We start from the raw sequence: 24166 nt of genomic DNA on the forward strand, positions 1-24166 counted from the left end.
TGATCTGGCCCAAGTGAGGGCACTCGCTTAGCCACAGCTTGTCTGCAAACTTATGCAGATACAGTATAAGATAAGGTGGAAGAGTAGCTGCCTTCCTCGTATTCTATCTTGTATTCTAGCAGATAAGAAAGTTTGTATATAGTTTGCTTGAAATAATGCCATATGCAGTTCTTCCATATTGTGTTACATCAGGGTTTGCACTTACCAATTAGCTAACCACAGGCTACTGTTACCTCATAACCAGCACTGAACACTACATTAGGAAAAACTTTCTGACAGAGCAGTTCAACAGTGGAAGGAACTACCTCAGCAGGTGGTGAACTCTCTTTCGTTGGAGGTTTTTAAACAGAGGTTGGATGGCCACCCGTCAGGAATTCTCCAGCTGCAATGAGTGGATGACCTAACTCTACAGTTCTATGATTCTATAATTCTACCAGTCCAGGGAGCCAAGGAGATGGCATGTGGGAGAGAGATAATAATTTTCAACATCTGCAAGGGGTGGACTGTAATGCAGGCAGGGGAAGTGTTAGAATCTTCTTTCCATGACCACCAAAATCAGGATCTTCACAACTGGTTTAAGAATGAAATCATACTGGGACTTTCACCGGTCTCCCATGAAACATTTCGTTTGGTTCTCATGGTCTTGTGAAAATCCAGCACCTTTTGTCCTTCATTGTCAATGTAATGTCTGAAAGGTTTGTGGAATCAGGGAGGTGGTGTGGTAGTCTCTTTGTGGGTGTCTTTTCCTGTGGTTGTTCTATATCTATGTTGTGATACTGTGCTGCCAGGAGTAGAGGCAGATGCAGGCCTGGTGTCTTCTTAAACTGTATTGTAAGGAAAGCAACCCATTGTCTTTTTTTCCCCAATTTTTTTTTATTAGTTTTTACAATATCAACAACAAACAAAAACACAAAACAAACAAAACACAACAAATATAAATCATAACTTATTGAAAATAACAGTTATTTACTTTGTAAAACAACTTCCTCGTTTCCCCTTACAGTGGTGCCTCGCAAGACGGAAAGAATCCGTTCTGCGAGTCTCTTCGTCTAGCGGTTTTTTCGTCTTGCGAAGCAAGCCCATTGACGCCTTATCGGATTAGCGCTATTAGCGGTTTAGCGGCTTTTAGCGGCTTATCGGCTTATCGGATAAGCGGCTTAGCAGCTTAGAAAAGGGGGGGGAGAGAGAAAACCCCCGCAGGAACTCGCAAGACATTTTCGTCTTGCGAAGCAAGCCCATAGGAAATTCGTTTTGTGAAGCACCTCCAAAACGGAAAACTCTTTCGTCTAGCGAATTTTCCGTCTTGCGAGGCATTCGTCTTGCGGGGCACCACTGTAGTTGAATTTCATTGCATATCCTTATAACGGTTTTCCAAATCCCAATTTTGATACCCTTCCCTTTAAATTAAACATTAATATCTTTAAATCTTCTCCTTCTTGTATTAAACATATTATTTTATCAATTAACATAAATACAATCCTAAGCCCATTAAGTATCTGGAAGCTATTTCCAGTTAGTTTAGCTTAACAAATTTAGCTAAATATTCGTTAAATTTCTTCCATTCTTTGTGGTGTTCCTCCTCCTCTGGTCGCGGACTCTTCTGGTTAGATCGGCTAGCAACCCATTGTCAGAGCTTAGGACAGGGGTTGAGACTCAGCTGAACCCAGGAGTAGTCCCAGAGCAGGCCATCTTCACACCACCCAGATGCTTGCAGACATCTTTGTAAAGCTGAGTTGTTCTGACAATGGGCCTGGTACATCCTTGAAGCAATACCACCCAAATGGCAGGTATAAGATTTAACTGGTAGCTTGGAGAAAATTACACAATCCTACCTGGTAAGCCACTGCCACTAACCACGTGCAGCTATATAATTTAAAGCAGCTTCTCTGAGATGCTCGTAACATGTCCACCACAGGCACTTTGTCCCTAAAAATAATGAGTTCTCGCAATCAAATCATAGCCTAAGGCTGCGTAGATGCACTGCCTTTAAAGCACAACTGAAGCACATTTTCCTCCTCAAATAATTCTGTAGCTTATCTCCCACAGGGTTAAAAACTCCCAGGAACCCTTAACAAACTTACAGTGCCCAGAATTCTTTGCGGGGAGGAATGTGCTTTAAAGATGTAGAATGTGCTACGCATCCCAGATCATGTAGGGCAGCTGCTCACACCTAGGTTTCCTCTTTAAAATGCCCATGGTCAATATGTGGATATCAGGGGTGGGACTAGTCCAGGCTTGTGTTGGGAAAACTAAAGTCCTAATCCTTCTTACAATTAAGCAGTGTATCAATTTTATTAAATGAATGAATGAATGAATGTGTTAATGGCCTACAGAGATATAATACGTGAATATGGCTTATGAATGTCTGCAGTGTGGGCATGTAGAAGCTAAAAACTGCTCAAAAGCAGAGGCTGCCTTCTGCTGAAATCTGTGTCATGGTTTGCTTATGCTTTGGATGTGCTTCTTATTTTGCTGAATATCCCATTTGTGGCCTCAGCACAATGGGTGATGTTATTCATTAACTTGTTTCTCTTGCAACTGAAATTTTAAGAGAATAACATGAAAGACACTTCCGCTTTGTTAAGCATTTTCTTCTCCTTAATCGTGTAGAGATTTCCCATGAATAATGTGAGCTATAATTATTACCTGCAGGTTGGCAGAGCCTTGGCGAGCTGTTCCTAAAAAGGAATCTTATTTTTTTCCCATTGAATTTCAGATGACCAAGAGCAAAATTATAACCACCTGATATTAGGCACTACAAACCAGACACCTTCCAATGGTAAGATAATAAACAAGAGAAGATCAAAGTTACTGATGCTGTAACTTTACTCTTTCTACTGGCATGGAAGCCAAACAAATATCAATAGAGTATTTCATGAGCTGGACGCTCACATGAAAAATATTTATTCTATTGATCATATTGTATTTGGGCCATATTGTCTAGAAACACAAATGCCTCTCTTTCTTCCTCAGTTGCTGCTGTCAGATTGCTTTGATTTGTAGTGTCTTGGGCGTCAAAAGATGCACAGCAAGAGCAAAACCTGCTTGCCCAGATAGGAAAGAAATTTGCTTTGAAGCCATATAATCCACACATGCCAGTGCTCTGTTGATGTTTCAGCGCTCATCATCAATTGTGTTATTTTACATTATTTACAGCTTTTACAATGTAATCAAAGACAATTTATTTGCTGGCAGCCAGCTGCTTGGGACACAGAGCCTAGAGGTGGGCAGACAGCTTAGCTGCCTCTGCACAGTAGCCATGCTGTCACAAATACACATACACATCAGTTGTGCATTTTGTTTCTTTTAACAAGGTCACCATCCCTTTTCTTTCCAATATTTGGCTGTGCATGCTTTCTGACTCCAGAATGCCAAGTCCTCCCAGTACTTCACTTCCAGGTAACAGCTGTGACCAGCAAACCCATATTCAGTAAGTTGCCATAGTAATTGTGTGGGTTAATTTTTTAAAAAAAGCAAAAAGCAAATTGCATGTGTGGGACCTCCAATCTGTATGGGAGCCAGAGCAGGGTGCACAGCATTAAAGCCCCCTTACCCTGTGCCGGGGTCCCAATCTGTATCAGACCTCCTGTACTTCCATTTTCCTTCTAAAAGCAACACATGCTTTTGTTAATTGCACCAGGGTTGGCATGTCTAGTTTGGCCCTTAGTTGACTTCTTATATAAGGAGGGTCAAGAGATTATTTTTGTTTAATTCTGCTTTTCTACCATAAAGAGCTCAAATCTCTTGAGTCTTTGTATTTTCTTTCCTCTGATGTTTCCTATACAATGCAAGATTGCTTCTCTACCTTGGACCTCTTTCACCACCAGTTCATTTCATCCAGTCTTCAGCTGGTTGCCCACTGAGCTTTTGCAGCTTATTGCTCTTAGGTTTCCTGTGGTGTCTGTTTATAGAGATGGAATGGTGTTTTTGACTATTTCCAACAAATAAAGAATAAAATCATCTACAAAGTCAGAGCACATATCCCCAGACTTTTCTGTTGGCTCCCAGGCAATTTTGTTTTCCTTCACTTCAACAGCATATCAAGCACTCTCTGCCAAAATATTTTGGCCTCAGTTTGCCACCTGTACCTAGTTCTCTCCTTTAATCATTTGGCGTGTCCCCCCCCCCCATTCTTTTGCCACCTCTTCCTTGGTGCCACAAGAGTCACTTTTGCCTTTGCGTGATTTAGGTCTGCAAAAGCACTAATATGCAGTTATCAATATTAGCTTTTCAGCTCTGTGCAAATACCGCATGAAGACATCTCTATATATTGTTTTCTAGGCATGGCGCCTCCAAGTTGTTCTTTCCCTAGGGCTGTCATTTATAAACTAGCTTTGCTGCTGCATCGTTCCTAGTGAAGAACTCTTGCATACATGAAAGCTGTGCTGCATTTTAAACTGAGGCCTCCATAGCACAATCACTTGCGAGAACAAACAGCCTTGAAAAGGTTACCTTGGCACTCTGCCAAATTATCTATTTTATTGCGCAGTGTTGGCAATTGTCATTCAACAACTAAAATAACAAGTCCTTCTCACTAACTCACTAACCCCAATTTTTGTCCTTTCCATTAACCTCAACAAGAGAAGAAATGCCAGCCATAAAACTGTTACGTTATGTCTCTCAGCAAGGCCAAATATTTGTGCTATATCAGAAGTAAATTTGGACAAGAGAAAAGCTAAGTTTAAGCATCCTTTTTTTAAAAAAAAAAAAGAAGTCAGGTTCAAAAAGACACCTTCCATTGTTGCACCAACACAGAACAGAGGAAATGTAATAAATAAGTGCAAGGATGGGTCAGACACAGAGAAGGTAGTTTTTGCAGCCGATAATTCACAGTGAGGAATAAAGGTTCTGTTCAAAGTTGGGTGGCATGTTAACTATGGCACCTGCTCAATGGACAGCAGTGGCTCATGTGGCAGGAGAGAGGCAGAAGTTAGTGGCATCCCCACCACAGCAGTGAGCCAATCAGAACAAGGATGAGATGGGGGAAGTGGCAGCAAGTCAGGAGAACTGTAGATTGCCGGCAGAGGTCTGTAGGTACACTCACACATCAGTGACACCCTAGAAGTCCCCTGATCTCACCACCTCACCCCATCTTTGTCCTGATGAGTGTAGCACTACTGTCTCCAAGATGATGCTGTTGCCTACACACACACACAGACACACACACACACACACACACACACACTCATGAGTCACTGCCAACATTGGACTATGCAGTGGGCCAAGTTTAGACCACCTCAGATTCAAATTAGGTCTGGGTTTTTTCATGCTCATGCATCACTTTAAAACACAGCTTAAACAAAATTTGTCCAAATTCCTAGTCTTCCATTCATGTTTCAAATGTGAAATTTTATTCCAGAATTCAAAATACAACAGGCCATTTATAAAAGATTGTCAAATACTAAATGCCATTGCATGTCAAATGCCAAATACAGCCAAATATTATTACTATAATATGCCCAATAAAACAATGCCAAATTCTGAATATCACTGCGTGCTAGCTGTAAAATATTTGTTAAATATCAACTGTTTTATATCAGACATTGAAATAAAATATAATTATATAATTCAGGGTGACCTGGTCCCAGTCTCTATGTCTCAGCCTACTTCACAGGATTATGTAGGAATTAAGTGGGTGAAAGGCAACCATGCTTCTTCCTACCTTGATTTCCTTGCAGAAAAGCTAGGATATAAATGTTCAACAATTATTCAGATAGTTTTATGTAAACCACAGTTTTAAACAGAAATACAAAACATCTCAGTTTAGAGGGGAAGATACCAGGTGAGTTGTGTGCCTACTCAGTTTGCTGATCAGGTGCTGGTTCAGTTTCAGGGCTACTGCTCTTCCTTTTTATGGTTCCTTGTCTAAACCAGAGTTGGACTGGACAGACCTTCAAATGGAGGACACCTTCAAATAAGAACACTGTCCTCTGGCACCCCTTTCAAAATAGAGGACCATCTTTGAAGGAGGTTCTGCATCCTTGACCCAAAGAGTATGGAGGCTGAGAACAGTGTCTAAAAGAAGACTGCAAGAGTGAGGCCAGGAAGCTCCCACCGAAGCAACCAATGTAAAGATCAGTATTCTGAAGTGTGACAGAACTGGTATCACAATGTACTTTTGCTGCATTGTGATGCATTTGCACTCAGGATTTAGAACCTTTGTTCAAACTATTTCCTTCTCATGAGCTAGTAGTCTAGTGTTTTCGTTCATTCGTTCTAGTGCTTCATGACAGCCTGTGGAATTTTTGTTTGCTTGCAAATAATGCATTCATTTGGATTACCCTTCCTACAGGCCATAGTTCATGATGAGATTTTTGTATTGATGAGTGTTTGCTGTAGGTGAGCAAGTGAGGCATCATCGTACAAACATATTGAATCTAGGTTGTAAGATTAAGATTTCAGGCATGTCCCCACAATCTGAGGATGGTGGGGCAACTGAGTCATATAGCGTGGGCTCAGGTAGTGATTGGTTCAACTAAGGCAGGTTTTTCCAGCACAACAACACCTATTAGTATGCAGGGAGCATTCTATCTGCTCAAGTAAAACCCTATTGCAAATATTCGCATGAGCTAAAACCGAAAGGGAAGTCAAACAGAAATGGGTTCTTTGGGGTCTTTCTGTGAATACCCTCCCCATACCTTGCTTGTCTCCACAACCACAAATCAGTCTCTGAATAAATTCATAACAAGATCTAGAACACTTTAAATGGCCTCCCCAAAAACATTAAGGAAACGCACAGCAAAATACCATGCCATTTCAGGAAAACCATTTGGAGCACAGCTTTGGATAGTTCACTAAGGTCAAATCCACACACTGTAATGGTCAAAGAAAATAATGTTAGAGACTATCCAGAAACAGACAATACAGAAAAATTATATTGGCCTCATCTAGAAATCAATGATTTCTTAATAAATTTTGTTGCTGTAGTTTATTACCCACCCTCCACCTTTAAATACCCTACATTAAAAGTTGTTTAAAGTAAGTTCCAATCACAAAAATAGGATTGCTGCTAAAAATATGCATGCCAAATTTAAAAAGCCACAATAAAGAGGTGTGTCTTCAGCATATGATGAAACTACATAATGGAGATACTAGATGCATATGCATCTGTATTATATGGGAATTTGATCAGAAGCTTGAAGAGCTTCTACAGAGGAGATAAATGGAAATCATGTTACCATAGTATCCCATCTTGCAGCTCAGCCATCAGTAGCCCCAACCTGAGGCTCTGGAACAGAATAATGTACACCAACCTAAATTATGACAGACTCCTGGAGTTAGGAGAAGAAGACAAAGAAGAAGAAGAAGAAGAAGAAGAAGAAGAAGAAGAAGAAGAAGAGGAGGAGGAGGAGGAGGAGGAGGAGGAGGAGAAGAAGAAGAAGAAGAAGAGGAGGAAGAGGAGGAGGAGGAGGAGAAGAAGAAGAAGAAGAAGAAGAAGAAGAAGAAGAGGAGGAGGAGGAGGAGGAGGAGGAGGAGGAGGAGGAGGAGGAGGAGGAGAAGAGGAGGAGGAGGAGGAGGAGGAAGAAGAAGAAGAAGAAGAAGAAGACCCTATCCATCTGGCTGGGTTTCCCCAGCCACTCTGGGCAGCTTCCAACACATATAACTTTGTAAATCTGTTAGAGCAGTGGTTCCCAATTAGGGTTCCAGGGACCCCTGAGGATTCGCGGAACACACCCCGGCGGTCCATGGCACCATCCCCTGCCAGTGACCCACTTATCTTGTTAAGTGCACAGTGAAAGTCACAATGATGATACATGGATCACCCAGCCTCTGCTTGAGACCAGGGCCTGCTTGCTGGCAGGGGAAAAACTTGTGAAAGAGTTGCTGGATGGCAAATGAGCTGGGATCAGGCTAAAACCTCTGATACAGTTTCTTGGGGTTCTTACGATTGGAAGCAGGGGGGGGGAGAGAGAGAGAGAGAGAGAGAGAGAGAGAGAGAGAGAGAGAATGGCTTGCACCATGGGGTGGATTCACGTGTTTATAATTTTTTTAAATGTGAGGGATCCCTTCCCCTTGCTCTCTACTTTTTAACTGAAAAGAACTAATTGCTTTCAAGAAGTATCACATTTAGAGGACTTTCTCACTGCTTGTAGGTAGGGTTTTCAGTGAATCTTGCCTTAGGAGTTTGGGATTCATGTCTCATCTTGGAAGTCCAACAATTGCTTTTATTATTATTATTATTATTATTATTATTATTATTCTTCAGTTGTAGTGTAGCAATGGAGACAAGTTTTTCCTACTGTCTGGGGATAAGCAATTTGTATTAATATCACAAATTTTATGGTCTGTTTTTTAGTATACCACAAATCCTTTGCTTCTTAGGGCAGTGTTTCCCAACCTTTTTTGGGCAAAGGCACACTTGTTTCATGAAAAAAATCTCGAGGCACACCACCATTAGAAAATGTTTAAAAAATTAACTCTGTGCCTATATTGACTATATATAAAGTACAGTGGTGCCCCGCAAGAGGAATGCCTCGCTAAACGAAAAACCCGCAAGACGAAAGGGTTTTCCGATTTTTTAGCGGCTTCGTAAGACGAATTTCCCTATGGGCTTGCTTCGCAAGACGAAAGCCCATAGGGAAATCTCCGGGACAGTGGGGAACCCTCCTCCCACCGCAAGCCCTGGGAACATGTTGGCGGTGGGGAGGAAAAACCCTCCTCCCACCGCAAGCCCCGGGAAGAGAGGAGAAGCTGCGCGCCTTCCCCTCTGTTCTGGGACCTGTCCTGAAGGCTTGTGGTGGGAGGTCCGGGAACAGAAGAGAAGGCGCACAGCTTCTCCTCTCTTCCCGGGGCTTGCAGTGGGAGGAGGGTTTTTCCTCCCCATCGCCAACATTCAGAACAGCATTCTGAATGTTGGCGGTGGGGAGGAAAGCCCTCCTCCCGCTGCAAGCCTTCAGGACAGGTCCGGGGCAGCAGGCTGCTATCCGCAGCTTGGAGAGCCCTGCGGGGAAGTCCTGCAGGGCTCTCCAAGCTGTGAATGTCTGCCCCGCGCGAGGGGCGCTCTGCTTAAGAGCGCCCCTCGTGCAGGGCAGCAGGCTGCTATCTGCAGCTCGGAGAGCCCTGCGGGGAAGTCCGGCAGGGCTCCCCAAGCTGCAGATGTCTGCCCCACCCGAGGGGCGCTCTGCTTAAGAGCGCCCCTCGTGCGGGGCAGCAGGCTGCTATCCGCAGCTTGGAGAGCCCTGTGGGGAAGTCCTGCAGGGCTCCCTAAGCTGCAGATGTCTGCCCCGCGCGGAGCTCCCGCCGGGCGCGCAAGGCTTGGGGCGGCAGCCTGTTGCCCGAAGCACAGGGAGCCCTCCGGAGGGCTCCCCGTGCTTCGGGCGAGTGTCTGCAAGCCTTGCGCGCCTGGCAGGAGCTCCCGCCGGGCGCGCAAGGCTTGAGGCGGCAGCCTGTTGCCCGAAGCACAGGGAGCCCTCCGGAGGGCTCCCCGTGCTTCGGGCGAGTGTCTGCAAGGCTTGCGCGCCCGGCAGGAGCTCCCGCCGGGCGCGCAAGGCTTCGGGCGGCAGCCTGTTGCCCGAAGCACAGGGAGCCCTCCGGAGGGCTCCCCGTGCTTCGGGCGAGTGTCTGCAAGGCTTGCGCGCCCGGCAGGAGCTCCCGCCGGGCGCGCAAGGCTTGGGGCGGCAGCCTGTTGCCCAAAGCACGCGGAGCCCTCCGAAGGGCGCCCCGTGCTCCGCGCTGCCAGCTGCCGCCCCAAGCCTTGCGCTCTCGCCCGCCTCCCTCCCACGGCACACCAGGCAACGTCTCGCGGCACACTAGTGTGCCGCGGAACACCGGTTGGGAAACACTGTCTTAGGGGACCCCATATTTTCTTTAAAAAATTGCTTTGCACAAGTAACTACCATAGAGTTATCAGCATTTTCAAAAAATAGGGGGTCCATGGCTTGGCTTTTGAAAAATACGGGGTCCTCAGTAATTAGTTAATTGGGAACCACTCTGTTAGAACATCATGGTCTCCCAGATTTTACAAATCCTCTGCTGTCTAGAAGGTTGCTTGAAAGACTTCTGCTTACGTACCTTCTTCACCTTTACTGCTGTACTCAATTGCTTAAGAAGATCTTCATACAGAAATGCAGTCTTACTAGGTTCAAAATGATGGAGAAGCCTATCTTTAGCCCTGCAGTCTAACGTGAAGAAATTCCTAGCAGTAATCAGCAACCGTGTTCCAGAACTCTTGCACTGTTGAACATTATCCCACGGAAGGTGAAAGTGTGGACCAATCTTTCCACACTCCATCCAACAATACTGACTATAATTTGGGTATATTAGCTGAAGCTTTGCAGGGGTAATATACCACCTACTGAGAACTTTGCACTGTGCTTTCTTTATTTGTGTGTTTGATTGATAAGGTTGCAAAAGAGGTCCAGATACAATGCCAATCATCTCCTTCCAAAGAATCACTTAAGTCATTCTCTGTGTCAGCACATAAGATGGGTTGTCATCCCAAAACGGTTTGCTGAGCACTGGATTTTATAAGGACCAATATGGAAAAGTTTGTATTTAATTATGCTCCCCTTGATTTAAACGGGTTTTAACCAATTGCTCAAGCTGATTAATTAGTTAATGTTTGGTGAACTTCTATTATAATTTAGCCTAAAGAACAGTTTCCATTCAAAAAGGCAACGTGGTACACTTTGCCACAATGCTTTGCAAATAACTATGAGGCTACTGTGGAGCCTTAATTGTACAAGCCTATATATACATGCTTATTTGGCAGCTCCCAGGTAAGTGAGCCAGTCTTAGCCTGGAAGCTAATTTCAGTGGTGGGGAACCTGTGGCCTTCCAGTCGTTGTTGGACTCCAACTTCCAGCAGCCAGTATGCCCAGTGGTCAGACATGATGGGAGTCGTGGCCTAGCAGTGCCTGGATGGCCACAGGAGAGCCTGGTGCTAAAGGAAGTAGACCACATGCTACCAGAGCATTTCTGCTATGCCTAGAAATAGAAACAAGCAGTGAGAATGTCTTTAGGCAGTATTCAGAATCCAACGCTTCAAGCAGGTCCTCCACCTTTTACATAGGACGAGAGAAGTCTGACTGCTGAGATTTGATTGCACTCAATTTTGTTTGAATGTCTGATGAGAGATGATTGTTAATTAACAAGGGATTGTATTTAATCTGTTCTATGCAGCTGCTGTTACCCTAATTATAATTAGGTCATCCTGGTTTGATCCTGCCTGCCAAGGGGCGAGTGTTTGTGGAAGCAGGAGCAATCACCTGAGGCAGTGCACTTAGACAAAGAGTGCACAGCTGTTGAGAGTACAAATGATCTCCTAAGCATTTATCAAAGACAAATATCAAAGAAAACTGTCTACATTTGCTAGGAGGAGGTGTTTGAGTGAACAGATATGTGCATTGTTACTCCAATGAGAGTAACAAACATACTTTTTGCAGCTACTCCTTACACTGCCTTTTTCTGTGTTTCAACTTACGCCAACATAGTAGTGCGCCATGGATGTGTGGTGTGGCAGAGCCATGGTGTTCTCCTCCTGACACGAAGGCACTGGGGCAGACAGGGGAGGTTGTGAGATTGGGGCTGTGCAAATATCATTACCCCCACATCTTGCCACTTGCCCCAGCACCATTCAGGTACGTTTCAGTGGTGTCACTGTCAGGGGGACTGATCTGCAGCTCTGCCCCACCACACTAGCCGCTACTGCCAACGTCAGTTCAGTGTAATGTGCACACACGTTGATTGGAATCCCATGTTCCCACCCTTCGCTCTTCACCTTACATGACTGCAAGGAGGATATCAGAACATATTTCCATAGTTTATCTTGAAACCAAAAGAGCCCCTCCCTCGGTATCAACCACCCTGGGCCTTATAATGGACATAGGAGACCTTGTTGGGGGTGCCACCACTGGGAACTGCTTGGTTGGTGTTGACATGTGACAAGGGCCTCCTCAGTAGTGGAACGTTCTCCCTGGCGAGGTGCATCTCTCTCCCTCATTGTTAACATTCAGACAGAATGCCAAAAAATAATAATTGCTGTTTACCAGGCATTTGATTGCTACATTATACTGTTCCTGGCAATGTTGAAATTCTTCAGTTGTGAGGATATTTGACTGTTCTAATTTATTTTTGAAATATATACCGTATTATTGTATCGCTTTTCTGTTTTGTAGCTTTCTGCCCGAGGGATCCTTTGGGATATAAGTTTAATTAATAAATAAATTAGTCAAAAGCCCTAAACTGTGCTTAATCTTAACTATGGCATAGGGCAACATGTCTATTTCAGACATTACAGTTTGAAATTAGTTTGCTTCCATAATAAGCTATAGTTAAGCCATAACTACAGTTTGTCCATGTTTGTGTTGATGCAAAATACAGGAGAATTCCTGGATGCCAAGATCCAAGTTTGGGGCAAAATACTCCTTGGTGAGAGAACCCCAGCAGATACTTAAAGTCAGAAAATATGCAGCAAAGTAAATCATAGAAGTATAGGCTGTTAGACCTTTAAAACATACCCTTATAAGGTTTCAAAAATGTCCCCTTTAAAAGTTTCTTTCCAAAGTTTCCTTCATGCCTCAGCGTTTCATTTTCATTTCACTTTTAATTTGTATACCGCCTTTCTATATTCCTATATGCAAGGCAGTTTAGAAGCTGAAGAAACAACAAAATGTACACCTTTTAACAATCTAATCCAATGCAAAAGTCGTAATAAAAACATAACTTTAAAATAAGCAACTTATATCAAATAAAGTAATATTCAACAATCCATTAGAATAATACAGAATAATATTAAATATCAGCAAATAAAAATTAAACAGAAATTCACTCTTTAATAATTACAATAATTTCTAAACTATAATCAATAATAACAACAGCCAGTCACAGTGCATAAAGTAACACAACACAAATGGAGAAGCAAAGACGCACAACTTATAGAATTATTATTATTATTATTATTATTATTATTATTATTATTATTATTATTATTATATCCCTGAACTCCTCTCCCAACTGATTCTGGTGTTCCTAAAGTCATGGTCTGGAAAAAGCTCCTAGGGTGGGGCAAGGCAGGTGGGAAAAGCCATTGCCTGGTGGACAGCAGGAAGTCCCCCCCCTCACAGTCCTTCTTCTACAGCTCCCTTATGAAGACTCCTAGGCCTGGAGGGTGGGGCAAGGCAGGTGGGAAAAGCCATTGCCTGGTGGACAGCAGCTAGTCTCCCTCCCCTCACTGTTTCCAGCATTGGAAAAGACCACACAGGGTAAGTTGAAAAATGTTTGTCTCAGGTAGAGTGGAGGATACTATACCTTTGGTTACCTGTTGCCTCCCAAGGTAAAGGAAAGTGACACTTTGGACATAGCAATAAACTGGTTAGTTTTAAAATTAAAGTTTCCACTCTCTTCCTCACAGCCATACCAAGAGAAGGGGAAGGTTGTTGGGAGCTGATAAGTCCAGGCATGTTAAGGAAAAAGGCAGGGAACTGGCTTTCTTTGTTTTTTTTTTTCATATGGAAGAGTATCCAGACTTGTATCTCCCCACCCCACCCCCCCACCCCATGCATATGGTAATTGTTCCAGTGGAATAACTGTCTAACTGCAGTATTAGAAGTATTTCAATTTAGGTCCTTCCCAGAAGGTAAGAAAACGATTCCTCATTTCATAACATGCCCTGCAGCAATTTGTTACAAATGTGCCTGTTTTTGTTTAAGATGCCATTTGCTTAGAAATGCTTGAAAATCAGTATCATCAGAGAAAGTGTACAGTATATCTCATGCCTCTGCAAGCAGTTATGAAAGGAAATGACAAAATTGCATGATTCTAATTTACAGTGAATGAATAAAAGAAGCAGAGCATTTCCCCCAGAAATGTTCAGGTGGTACTGAAAAAGTCAAAAGGGAAAGAAATGCTTCACCAAACCCATGCAAATTTATATAGCAGTTTCTCTTTAGAGGTGTCTATAATACTTCAGTTGCAGGTGAAGCTGAACTCTCACATTAGAGACTTCTATCAAGTAATCCTGCCTGCATACTAAATTTGGCATTTCAATGCCTGCGAGGGTGAGGGAACCTGAAGTGTGATGAGTCATGTCACACATTTTTGTTTACTGGACATTATGGGAGAGAGCAAGGAGAAAGATGTGCTACTGGATTGGCCACCTTCCACTAAATTACATTTTTTGACATGGTAGAATCACCAAGTGATTCGTGCTGGGCATCATTTTCATGTGGTAAATAAATCCCATGGATTGGCTGTGCCTTCAGAATAAATGTTTGTTGAGGGCAAATGGCACTTCATCATGCAAATTTTAACACACTGTTCAGAATGCAGGATCTGGGCTGTAGAAGAACATGTGTTCCATTTGTTTCCTTTTTGTGTGTGTGCAAGGAGAATAAAGGTAATGTTATTTATTTATAGGTGCTAGAATTTAATTAAGGTTCATGGGTGTCAAAGCTAATTTCCTTGGAGGAACTAACCAGACTCAAGTGTCCATTTGGGCTAGTAAGGCGTGTGATAGACCCACTGATAAGCCTCTGTTATTAGCACATATAAAAGCTAATTAAATAGACACACTTCCTGGGTTGTGTATTGGACTTTGTAATCCTAGCCAAATCAACGAGTGTTGATGAAGTCAGGCAAACTTATTTGTGAGGTGACCACCTGGGAGGATTAACCAATATGAGTTCAAAGCATCAAAGGAAATAGGTGTTAGAATGCAAATAAAAAATTTAAAAAATTGAATCCTCCCTTCCTCTGTAGATAAAGGGGCTTAGGGTTTTTTTAAAGGAGGTTTTATTAAATATTCTTAGGTTACAAAAGTACATACATCATCTCTGTTTACAGATCGTAAAGTCCTTTCTACAGATCAGTTATATTTGATGTGAGACTTTAATGTCTTTAATGTAGTCAGTAGAAGGTTGGGGGAGAAGAGAGGTGGGGAGGGAGAGTGTGGGAAAGAGGGGGGGATTAGTAAACTTTCATTCTCTTACATAATATCTGTGCAAGGTTTTTGTGTCAGTGTCACGTGGGTAGGTTCTCTTTCTATTCATTTATTAGTTTTCCTTGGTGGTGAGAGAGATTGGGGGCCCAGGGCATGGTTAGTTGCCTTCAGTTGGCTGCAGTGAGTTTTGTTTGCATGTGTGAGGGGGAGGGGTTGTTGGGTCAAGTTATCCACATTGATTTGTGTGCTGTCACTGGGTTCTCATTGATGTCTTGTTGGGCTGAGTGTAATAAAGGAAGGTGTGGGGAGTTATGTAACCAGGAAGCAGAGAGGAGCAGTTGAGCTGAGATGTGCCCTGCAGAGCACGAGAGGCTGCGGAGAAAGGATGTTGATGCTATTACTATGGAGTAAGCTAGCACATTTTGGGGTGCTGTGCTGTGAACTTCCTCCATTGTAGGCTCCAGTTTGTGTATAAAGCCATGTGTCATAATGACACTATAGCCTCCATTGTGCCTAATTTTCCAACTCCTGGGTGAGCGCCTGGAATTTTTGAAGTTTTGTGCACTGCTCAGCATAGATTGGGGTGGCGTGTATTGGGGAAAACTTCCCCAACATCTTGAAACCGTCTGAACTGGATCTCATCACTAACCACTTTTTCATATACAGTGGTACCTTGGTTGTCAAACTTAATCTGTTCCGGGAGTCTGTTCGACCTCCAAGGGAATCTGCTCACCAACTAGCTGTTCCATCATGAGTCCCTTTCATCTAACCTAGGGATGGGGAAGGTGTGGCCTTCCACATGCTGCTGGACTACAAATCCCAGCAACCCTCATTTTTGGCTATGCTGATGGAAGTTGAAGTCCACAGCTTCCCCTGGAAGGCCGCAGCTTTCCCATAGCACAGGCAGGCATAGGCAAACTCAGTCCTGCAGATGTTTTGTGACTACAACGCCAATCATCCCTGACCACTGGTCCTGTTAGCTAGGGATGATAGGAGTTGTAGTCCCAAAACATCTGAAGGGTCGAGTTTGCCTATGCCTGTCATAACCCTTAGCCAAGTTCCTGGGCTTGACAGGTGCAGTGCAGTGCAGACCACTGGGCGATGCAACACTTCTCCCCACATGCACATGGCCAGAAATACAGGGGCAGGTCCTTTTTCTCCATTCTGCAAGGCTATAGTTTGAACTGTAGAAACAATGGGCTATTGCCCTGGTCAGTTGTTGCAAAGGGAAACCTCTGCTTGAACCAGCTGATGGGTGAAGGTGTTGACTCCTGAAGTGCATTGCCCTTCTGAGTTTGCATTACTCTGTGTCTTCCTTTTCTGTACTTTCAGTGCAACTGAGAGCTAAATACCACAGAAAGCAGCCTAGAAACGTGCATGCACCTGGGAATCCTAGCCCAGTCAGGGGTCCCAGACATGTGTGAATGGGTACGTGCCCAAACTAAGATGCACATTTGTTGTTTAAGTGTTTGCTGCAGGCAACATCAGTGTGCATTCAGCAGCTGGTTTTGCTGCATAAAACATAGAGCCACTCTGAAAGGACAGAGAGTGCTTAGAATTGTGTTGCAGAGGACACCGGCTAATCTTCACTGTAGCAAATTGAACTCGGTTCATTTCAATTCCTACTAGAGCTTTAGAGCTGAATTTCCAGAGGGATTGTAATCCCTAGCCTGGTACGCCACCTGCAAACGCTTTTGCAGTAATGATGTGAGGCCTTGTGTGCTGCCCCTCTCCTGTTGTGTGAACATGAGGAGGAGTTCAGCATCACACTCTTCTGATCCTCCTGTTAGCGCAAGCTTTAAAAGAGAAAAAGGTTATGCCAAGAGGAAAATGTGACTCCTCCAGGCTATAGCTCTGAAAGGCTAGCTATGGCATCTGTCTCCAAGTCCTCTGCATTGGGTGTTGCGCCCAATTACATGAATGCAGAATAGTGGTTCATTGTATTCCTCCCCACTGTGTCTCTTAATGGGAATCCTCGTAGGGCTGGTGTGAATTATGCCAGCGTCTAAGAATACAGAATACAAGGAGAACAAGCTTTTCTCTATGAGAAAGAAATTCTTGTTTGGGCTACAAAGCTCCCTAAGCAGATTTGTGCAATTCAGTATCTCAGCCAGAACTACCTCACAGGGTTGTTGTGAAGTTAAAATACTGCTCTGAATGCCTTGAAAGAAGGAACTAAAATAAATATGGGGAAGGTAAAAAGGAGGGATAATAGAACTGTTAGTGGATGCCCTGATCCAAAGTAATCTTCGTATCCCACGAAATAAAGACTGTAAATAGTGAGCTTGGTATTGTAATGTAAAGACTTGCATTAAGGACTCCATCTCAACGTTTTGACTGGGTTGATTAAGGCATGCCTGTTTCTTTTGTGGACTTACACATGGCTCTTCAGGCAAATAAATGCCTCCTAAAGCAGTTTGCAAACTATTTAGCAACCAATACGCAATTGAAATATAATATGGAAACCATTTATAATATCCATTTCCTTCAAAGCGCTATTAAAGTCCAGCATAAAGCATACAGCAATAATAACCCGACATGATATTTCAGAGTCAAGTCACAGTACCATTTCCTACAGTCATGCTCAACCACTAAAGGCCATGGCTTATTTTAATTTGTTTTTCAAATGGTATTATCTGTTTTAGTACTTTACTGAAAAGGAAAGTTCAATAATTATTTTAAATGAATTTAGCAATAAAAAATAAGTGCTATATAAATTATTCATATTAATCTCCGCTGTACCTGTAGGTTTTTCTTACATTATCAAACAATGCTGGTGGTGCTGTGTAATTAGAATTACATCAGCAATTTTCATTTGCGTGTGTGTGTGTGTGTTTTAAGATAAGTGAGGGAAACCTCTTGCAAGTGTGCTGTTTGAATGTGAGGGATAGAAGGAACATAAATTAAATGCAGCAAGAATGAATGTGGCTTATCCTGAAAAACAGGCATTTGAACACATCTTCAAGTGAGAAGAAAGCTCGCCGTTTACCCAGCAGCTTTATAATAGAATGCATGTACTGTCTCTTCCAACACAAAAACCTATCAAGGCACTGACCTTGACTCTCAGCTACATTATGCATATGGTAGCTTCCCAAGCCATTTCAGTTTCTTCTCTGATGCTGCTAAATATTGGACATAGACTTCAAGGTAACCTCTCATTTGCAGCCCCCATCCATCCATGCTTCTGATTGACTACATGGCAAAACAGATGGCGAGAAGCTGTTCTGATTTCATGCATGCCTGTTAGATAAATGTGGGGTGCTTAATTTCACATGCTTCACGCTAAGGAGGCAATTAATTGCCTTGCTCACTCTTGAAATGCAAAATCTCTGCATTCAGCCAGGTATGCCCTGCATCCCACAGAGCTCTACACACGTTGCAAATCGCATGATGAGCTCTGATGGTGAACTTATTTGTCACAATCACCAGCACTTTAGCAGTAACAAGTGTTTGCTTCCACAGCCCAACTTCATTAACGCATAACCCTGAAATTTTGGATGCCCTCCAAACCGATGCCAAAGTTTTGTGACCAAAAGCTTGGGATTATACATTAATGAAGCTACAAATGAACACTGGCTTAAACCTCTTTGGCGAGAGCTTTGGCCCCAAACCTGGAATATGCTTGTATATTTCAGCCACTCTCCTCAAGGTTTGCAAAGGTACACACTTGCACGCAAATTACTTAATCACTTAGCGCTTGATGGTGCACAGGGGAATGTGTTTGCTGACACCACCATAAAGCACTGTATAGGAGATGATAATGAACATTCTGTTTATTCTGGAGTAGTTGATCTTGCTTCCCTATCTATTTGCAGTGACTGGCCATCTAGCTATTGTTGTCACTAGCCCATTGGTACAGCCACTGCTGCTTCTACCCAACCAACCAATTTGCAAGGCATTGTTGGCACAGCTGTCTGGAGCGTGACTGTGCCACTGCTGCATTGCTGCAACCGTATGCTGGAGAAGGAGGAGGAGGAGGATGGTCCATCACCCACAGGCAGCACCATGTCTTGTACTGGCGCTGGTAGTGATCTGAACTGAATGTAGAAAGATTTGAACGTGGGGCCTTCTGCATACAGCTCCTAACCCTCTGTGATAGCTCATCTGCGCATGCAGATCATCCCTTGATACTACACTCATCAAATGGTGGCCATGCATCTTGCGGCTTGCCCCTTTTTCTTTTCAGATCTAAGGGATGTCCCCATCAATTGCAGCTCTTCTGGTTTCATATTTTGATTTAGAAGCCTCTAGCCGAATTCCTCTCTCCTCTTGCTGTCTCTGCTGTGCTTTTAAATGACAACATTGACATATAAGCTTGAAAGGAACTACTGTTTCGAATTATCAATAATCCCATTGCAGATCACTTATCTTTGTGAGATGTGACTGTAATTCCTTTCCGGTGCACTGGAGCAGAGACAATGTGCCCATGCTGATGAAGTCTCTGTTTACAGTGTAATTTTGAATCAATGGTTCCTGCTGCCTGGTAAGTAGAAGGTGTTGCCTAATCGTGGAGCCAGTCTATTAGATGCAGGCTGAAGTATTCAAAAGAGAAAATTGGTCATGGGGAGAAAACATTTGCTATATCGAAGCTGGGCCAGCCATGCAGTAGGCTGAACCTATGTGCTTTAAGTAGCACCAGGAGAGGAGGAGTTGAAAATAGAAGAAGTCAGGAAAGGAGTCTGAAGCAAGACCTTTAAAAGACTTGGACCTAGTGGGGCAGAGGTATGTTTGTGCTCTGCTGCATTCACCGGAAGCCACCATTTTTTTATCCACTTCAGGCAGCAAAATGTACTGAGCAGGGAAATGGGGCTGCTATGTGATTTCTTCTGAGCACATGTACATTTCTCTGACCCTTTCTCCCTTCCAGAGAGCCAAGAGGGCAGGAAGACCTGGTCACCACAAGTTGGGTACTTGCTGTGTTTCTTGTACTGTACAACATTCTGGGTGGCCTTGATGTGCTCAGTTGTATTAAACTCAATTTTTCTGTTTGTGCCTGCAGAATGTAGTTGGGCAGGAAGGAGGAGCAGGAGAGGATTGGTTACTGGATCGTATGATGTGGCAGGCAGGGACTCTCAGAGCAAGTAGTCTGGCACACTGTTACTAATGGAACGTGCTGCAGAGATGAGCCAGGAGATCCGGCAAGCAAAACCAGTTCCACTCTGACATTGCTCAGGAGTGCTAAAGCTATTCGTGTGTGTGTGTGTGTGTGTGTGTGTGTGTGTGTGTGTGTAAAAACCTGCTGCCAATAGACAGGTGACATACTCATGACCAAGCAGAGAGAACGCCATGAAATTCTGAAACACATACACATGGGTTTCCATGAAATTTTTTTAAACAGGACCGCAAATCTCTTGATGTTGGATCATAGTTTTGAAAGGAAGTGGCTTTAATTTGAAATGTATGTTTGGCTGCCTGCATGCATCTCTGAGCCTCTCACATGCTCCCTTTGTCCAAGGCACTTCATTAGTAGGTTCTTATCTGAGATCAGCCACTGGGATTTATACAGGGTAATGATACAATTGAATTGATATCACACATCAGACCCAAAGAAATGCTCCATATGTTGGCAGCAGGTAGTGCCTGCGGGCAGTTTCTTCAAATTTGCTAGATTTAAAAAAACAAGAGAGTTGAGGCTGCATAAATGACAAGTATCATCCTTAACCCTTGATGGAATGAGTCAAGACTGAAAAATCTGCAGTGTGCCTGGTATCCTTGCCTAACTTCAGATTCTGCGTTTTAGCATTAGGATTCAGGATAGGAACTCTGCCCACGCCACATCCCCAGGGTATACATTTATGCCAATTCTATTTGCAAACATGTCTGAGCAGTGTCTGCAAGAATAAGTTTGGACGTCTTGCTGAAAATATTTGAAAATGTACTGTCAGCTGTTAGTTGAGGGCCAGTTCCCATTTTCACTTGGCAAGCGGAGAAATATGGGTCCAGAAGTCACTGGATCCAGGCTGAGCTGAGCATGTGGCGAAGGAAGTAGGCGATGTCTTTGCTGAATACTCCAATCACACACACCCCACGGTGGTTGTAGCATCCATCCACCCACTCTTGGCAACAACAAACATGGGTTAGACTCATGAGCTGCATGTGTAATAAAGCAGTCAGAGAATTGCTTAATCGGATTGTAAGAGTGGCCCACCAATTTCCAAGGGAAGCTCAACTACTCTCTTGTTGTGCCAATTTGGTTGTATGAATTATCCCTCAGAAACCCACAGTCAGACAAGGCTTCCAGGAGCGGTGCTGCAATTGGTACCAGCCTGAAGTCGCCCTCCATGTCCTTTTTTTTGTTTCCCCGTCATCTGGGGATTTGCTCACAGTAGTTGCTGCCGCTATTTTTAATGTTCTTATCTCTGCCTATTTTAATACCTGAGCACCTGGGTGTGATATAGAAATGTTATAATTTGACAGGCCTTTCTCCTCTAGCTTGGGCTGATGAAAGACAATTTTAAACTCCGGCTTCAGTCATTTGATCTGATTTGCAGCAAAGGGATGTGATTTCAATACCAAACAAACTCTGCAGCCTGCCCCGATTAGGTGGCAGGGCCTATGGAGCTCCTCCCCAGTTCTGTGTTGTGCTGGCACCCTTGCATCAAAGGTTGCCTGACTCGAGATCACAAGGTCATTGTGGTGCAATGGTTAAAGTGTTGGTCTAAACTCCGGGGGGGGGGGGGACAAATGGCTATGAGTCATGATGGCTATGTGCTACACCCATTATGAGAGACAGTATGTCTCTGAATCCTAGATGCTGGGGATCTGGAAGAGGAGAGTGCTATTGATTAATCATTTCTTGATTGCAGGCTTCCCATGGGTATCTGGTTGGCTATTGTGGGAACCAAGATTGCGAATTAGATGGGTCTTTAGCAGACTCCAGAGGGGCTCTTCTAATATCATTATGGAGAGACCCATGTTTAAATCCACACTTTAGCCATGGGCCTGGCTGGGTAACCTTGACCTTGACCTTGACCCAGTCACTACCTCAACCTGATCACTGAGGGAAGAATATGTACACTGGGGAAAGAGTGGGATATAAATCAATGTGATAGATAGGTTTTCTTTCTCCCTGCACTCTCTGCTTCCATAAGATGTGAGATGATCGGCTCTAGATTTGTACTACACTGTGCAGTGATGGAGGGGGGCGGATGTTCTGTTAGTTGTCTGGATTAAGACCCCCACCCACCCACCCACACACACATACCTCAACATGAAGCAGCTGACCCAGCAATTCTGTGTTGAAATCTTGTGGGGATGAGCACTGTTAAGGTCTTGAAAGGGTTGCAGGAACATTTTGTCTTTTTCTCTTGTTCTTTCTATACTGTATTGGATGTGTGTTTGCAGTGAGCGAACCTTTTGCAGCTGGAATCCAACCACCAAAACCTCAGTCTCAGGTCCTCCTGTTGACAGCTTGTGCTTTTGATCAGCAACTCAGTAGCCCCTGTCCAAATCCTGTGAGACAGAGGAGACTCAGGGCAGGATGTGTGGCAGTGTAACTCAACAGGCACTCTTCAGTTAGATCAGCACAAGCCACTGTAGTTTTTTTCCTATCCAACCATATGATAGACAGCCGTGTGGTGGTGAATTTGGTCACAGCATGACTCCAAGTGCCTCACAGTTCATTTTGATCTCTCTGGATTCAATGATTCTCAGTTGCAGTAGCCTTATACGGAGCCAGGCAATTGACTCACCTAGCCCAGTATGGTATCTATTCTTGGCTAGGTCTGAGAGAGAGGTCTTTCTCAGTGGACTTGGAGGTACTAGAGGTAGAATCTTGGACATTCCGCATGCAAAGCATGTGCTCTGCCACTGAGCTATGGCTGCCCCAGAAATTGCTGGTACAAAGCAACCATTGCTAAGCAGGTGTTCTCTTTGTATATATTGGAATCTTGGCATGGCTTCAGACGCACAAGATGCTGAGGCTAGAACTTGGAACCTTCAAACATGTGATCTGCTGCCACACCTGGGAGGCGCTCATCCTGTAGGCACAGAAGAGGAGACATGGTTGATGCAAAAGACCCAATCTGATGCTCTCCAGATAAGGAACTACAACTCCCATCAGCAGCCTCAGTCAGCATTGGCAATGGTAAAGGATGGTGGAATTTGTGGTTCAAAATACTTGGAGGGCACCAGTTTGGAGAAGGCTGCAAAATACTATGGGTAGCTTTCTCAGAAGTGTGGGGTCATCCCCTAATCCCACCAGATGCTGCGTCTGCAGGCAAAGGCCATTCTCCAACACATATGGCCATGACTGCACTCTGTGTTGATGTGTGGCCATGGTTTTTCTCCAACAACCCAAGCAGAGCTGTAGTCATTCGTATTTAAAAATAACTCTGATGGTGAGATGACAAATTACAGGGCACGTTAATAGAAAAATTACACCACGTTTATATTGAAAGCACCTAAGGGCTCCCTTTGGATATAATCATGGTCATTATCCCTGTAATTAAGAGCAATAATATTTTAATAATGAATTTTCAAAAATGAGTAATGAAGGGCCATTTGTCTAACCAAGCATTAAAAATGAGGGAAGGCAGGTATCCCTGGTTCCAGTTCCCCAAAATGGGGATACAGTGAGGCTAGGAGTTCGGAGAGGGAAAGTGAAGGGTAAAGGCTTTTTGGGGATAGGGGTAGAACCAGCAATCTCCACAAGAGGGTGATTGGCAACTGGAAGGAGGACTTTCAGTATGCCCTTCAAACTGGTCTGCCAGTTTGCTAGAGTATATATGCTAGAGTATATAAAAGAATTGGAATAAAAAGCTTCAGTTACACATTATTGCTCTACCTTGAGTGTTTATTGCTGTAGTGTAAATTTTAAAATTTTCTGCAATCTGTTTGGTTTGCCTCTATGTTTCCAGTGGCACAGGCTCCAAGATGAGATGGAGGTGATCATTGGAAAGGAGCCTAGGAGAGTGGGTGTTGATGGAGGAAGATGGGATTTCTCTCTGCTCCAGTCAAGCAGTTAAAGAAACATGGGGCTGAGCTGCACTAAGTAGATTAGAGAGCAGGGGTTGTGAAACTGGTGCCCAGAAGTGCACAGATGCCAGCAAAACCTTTTTCCTCCACCCCACTGAAATTAGGCTTGAAAGGAGCATTCTGTTGTGGTCAGTAGAACGGGTTGTAGTGTGTGCTTGGCGCATGTGTCGTTTTTCCGGTTTGCAAATGTGCAAATGTACAGGCCGAAAAGCGTTGGGCAAGATCAAGGCCCAGGCAAGAAGAAAGCAGAAAAGCAGCTGGCCCATGAGTTGGACTCAGCAGACAAATGCATTTGTTCATATCTGTGTTTGC

At 43.8% G+C, this 24166-nt stretch overlaps 1 protein-coding gene across 7 annotated transcripts in view; it reads left to right on the forward strand.

The window, feature by feature from the left end:
• SHISA6 (shisa family member 6) overlaps nt 1–24166 on the forward strand; it is a 289917-nt gene that overhangs the window by 257573 nt on the left and 8178 nt on the right. For 5 of the 7 annotated variants that reach the window (XM_081848700.1, XM_081848694.1, XM_081848695.1 and 2 more), the window contains exon 5: nt 2717–2779. The exons of the other annotated variants lie outside the window; for them this stretch is intronic. In XM_081848700.1, coding sequence (XP_081704826.1) covers nt 2717–2779 — 63 coding nt within the window. The remainder of the gene's footprint in view (nt 1–2716; nt 2780–24166) is intronic. 7 annotated transcript variants of the gene reach the window in all.

This window comes from Podarcis erhardii, assembly GCF_964252035.2.
Source record: "Podarcis erhardii genome assembly, chromosome: 2".
Classification (NCBI taxonomy): domain Eukaryota; kingdom Metazoa; phylum Chordata; class Lepidosauria; order Squamata; family Lacertidae; genus Podarcis; species Podarcis erhardii.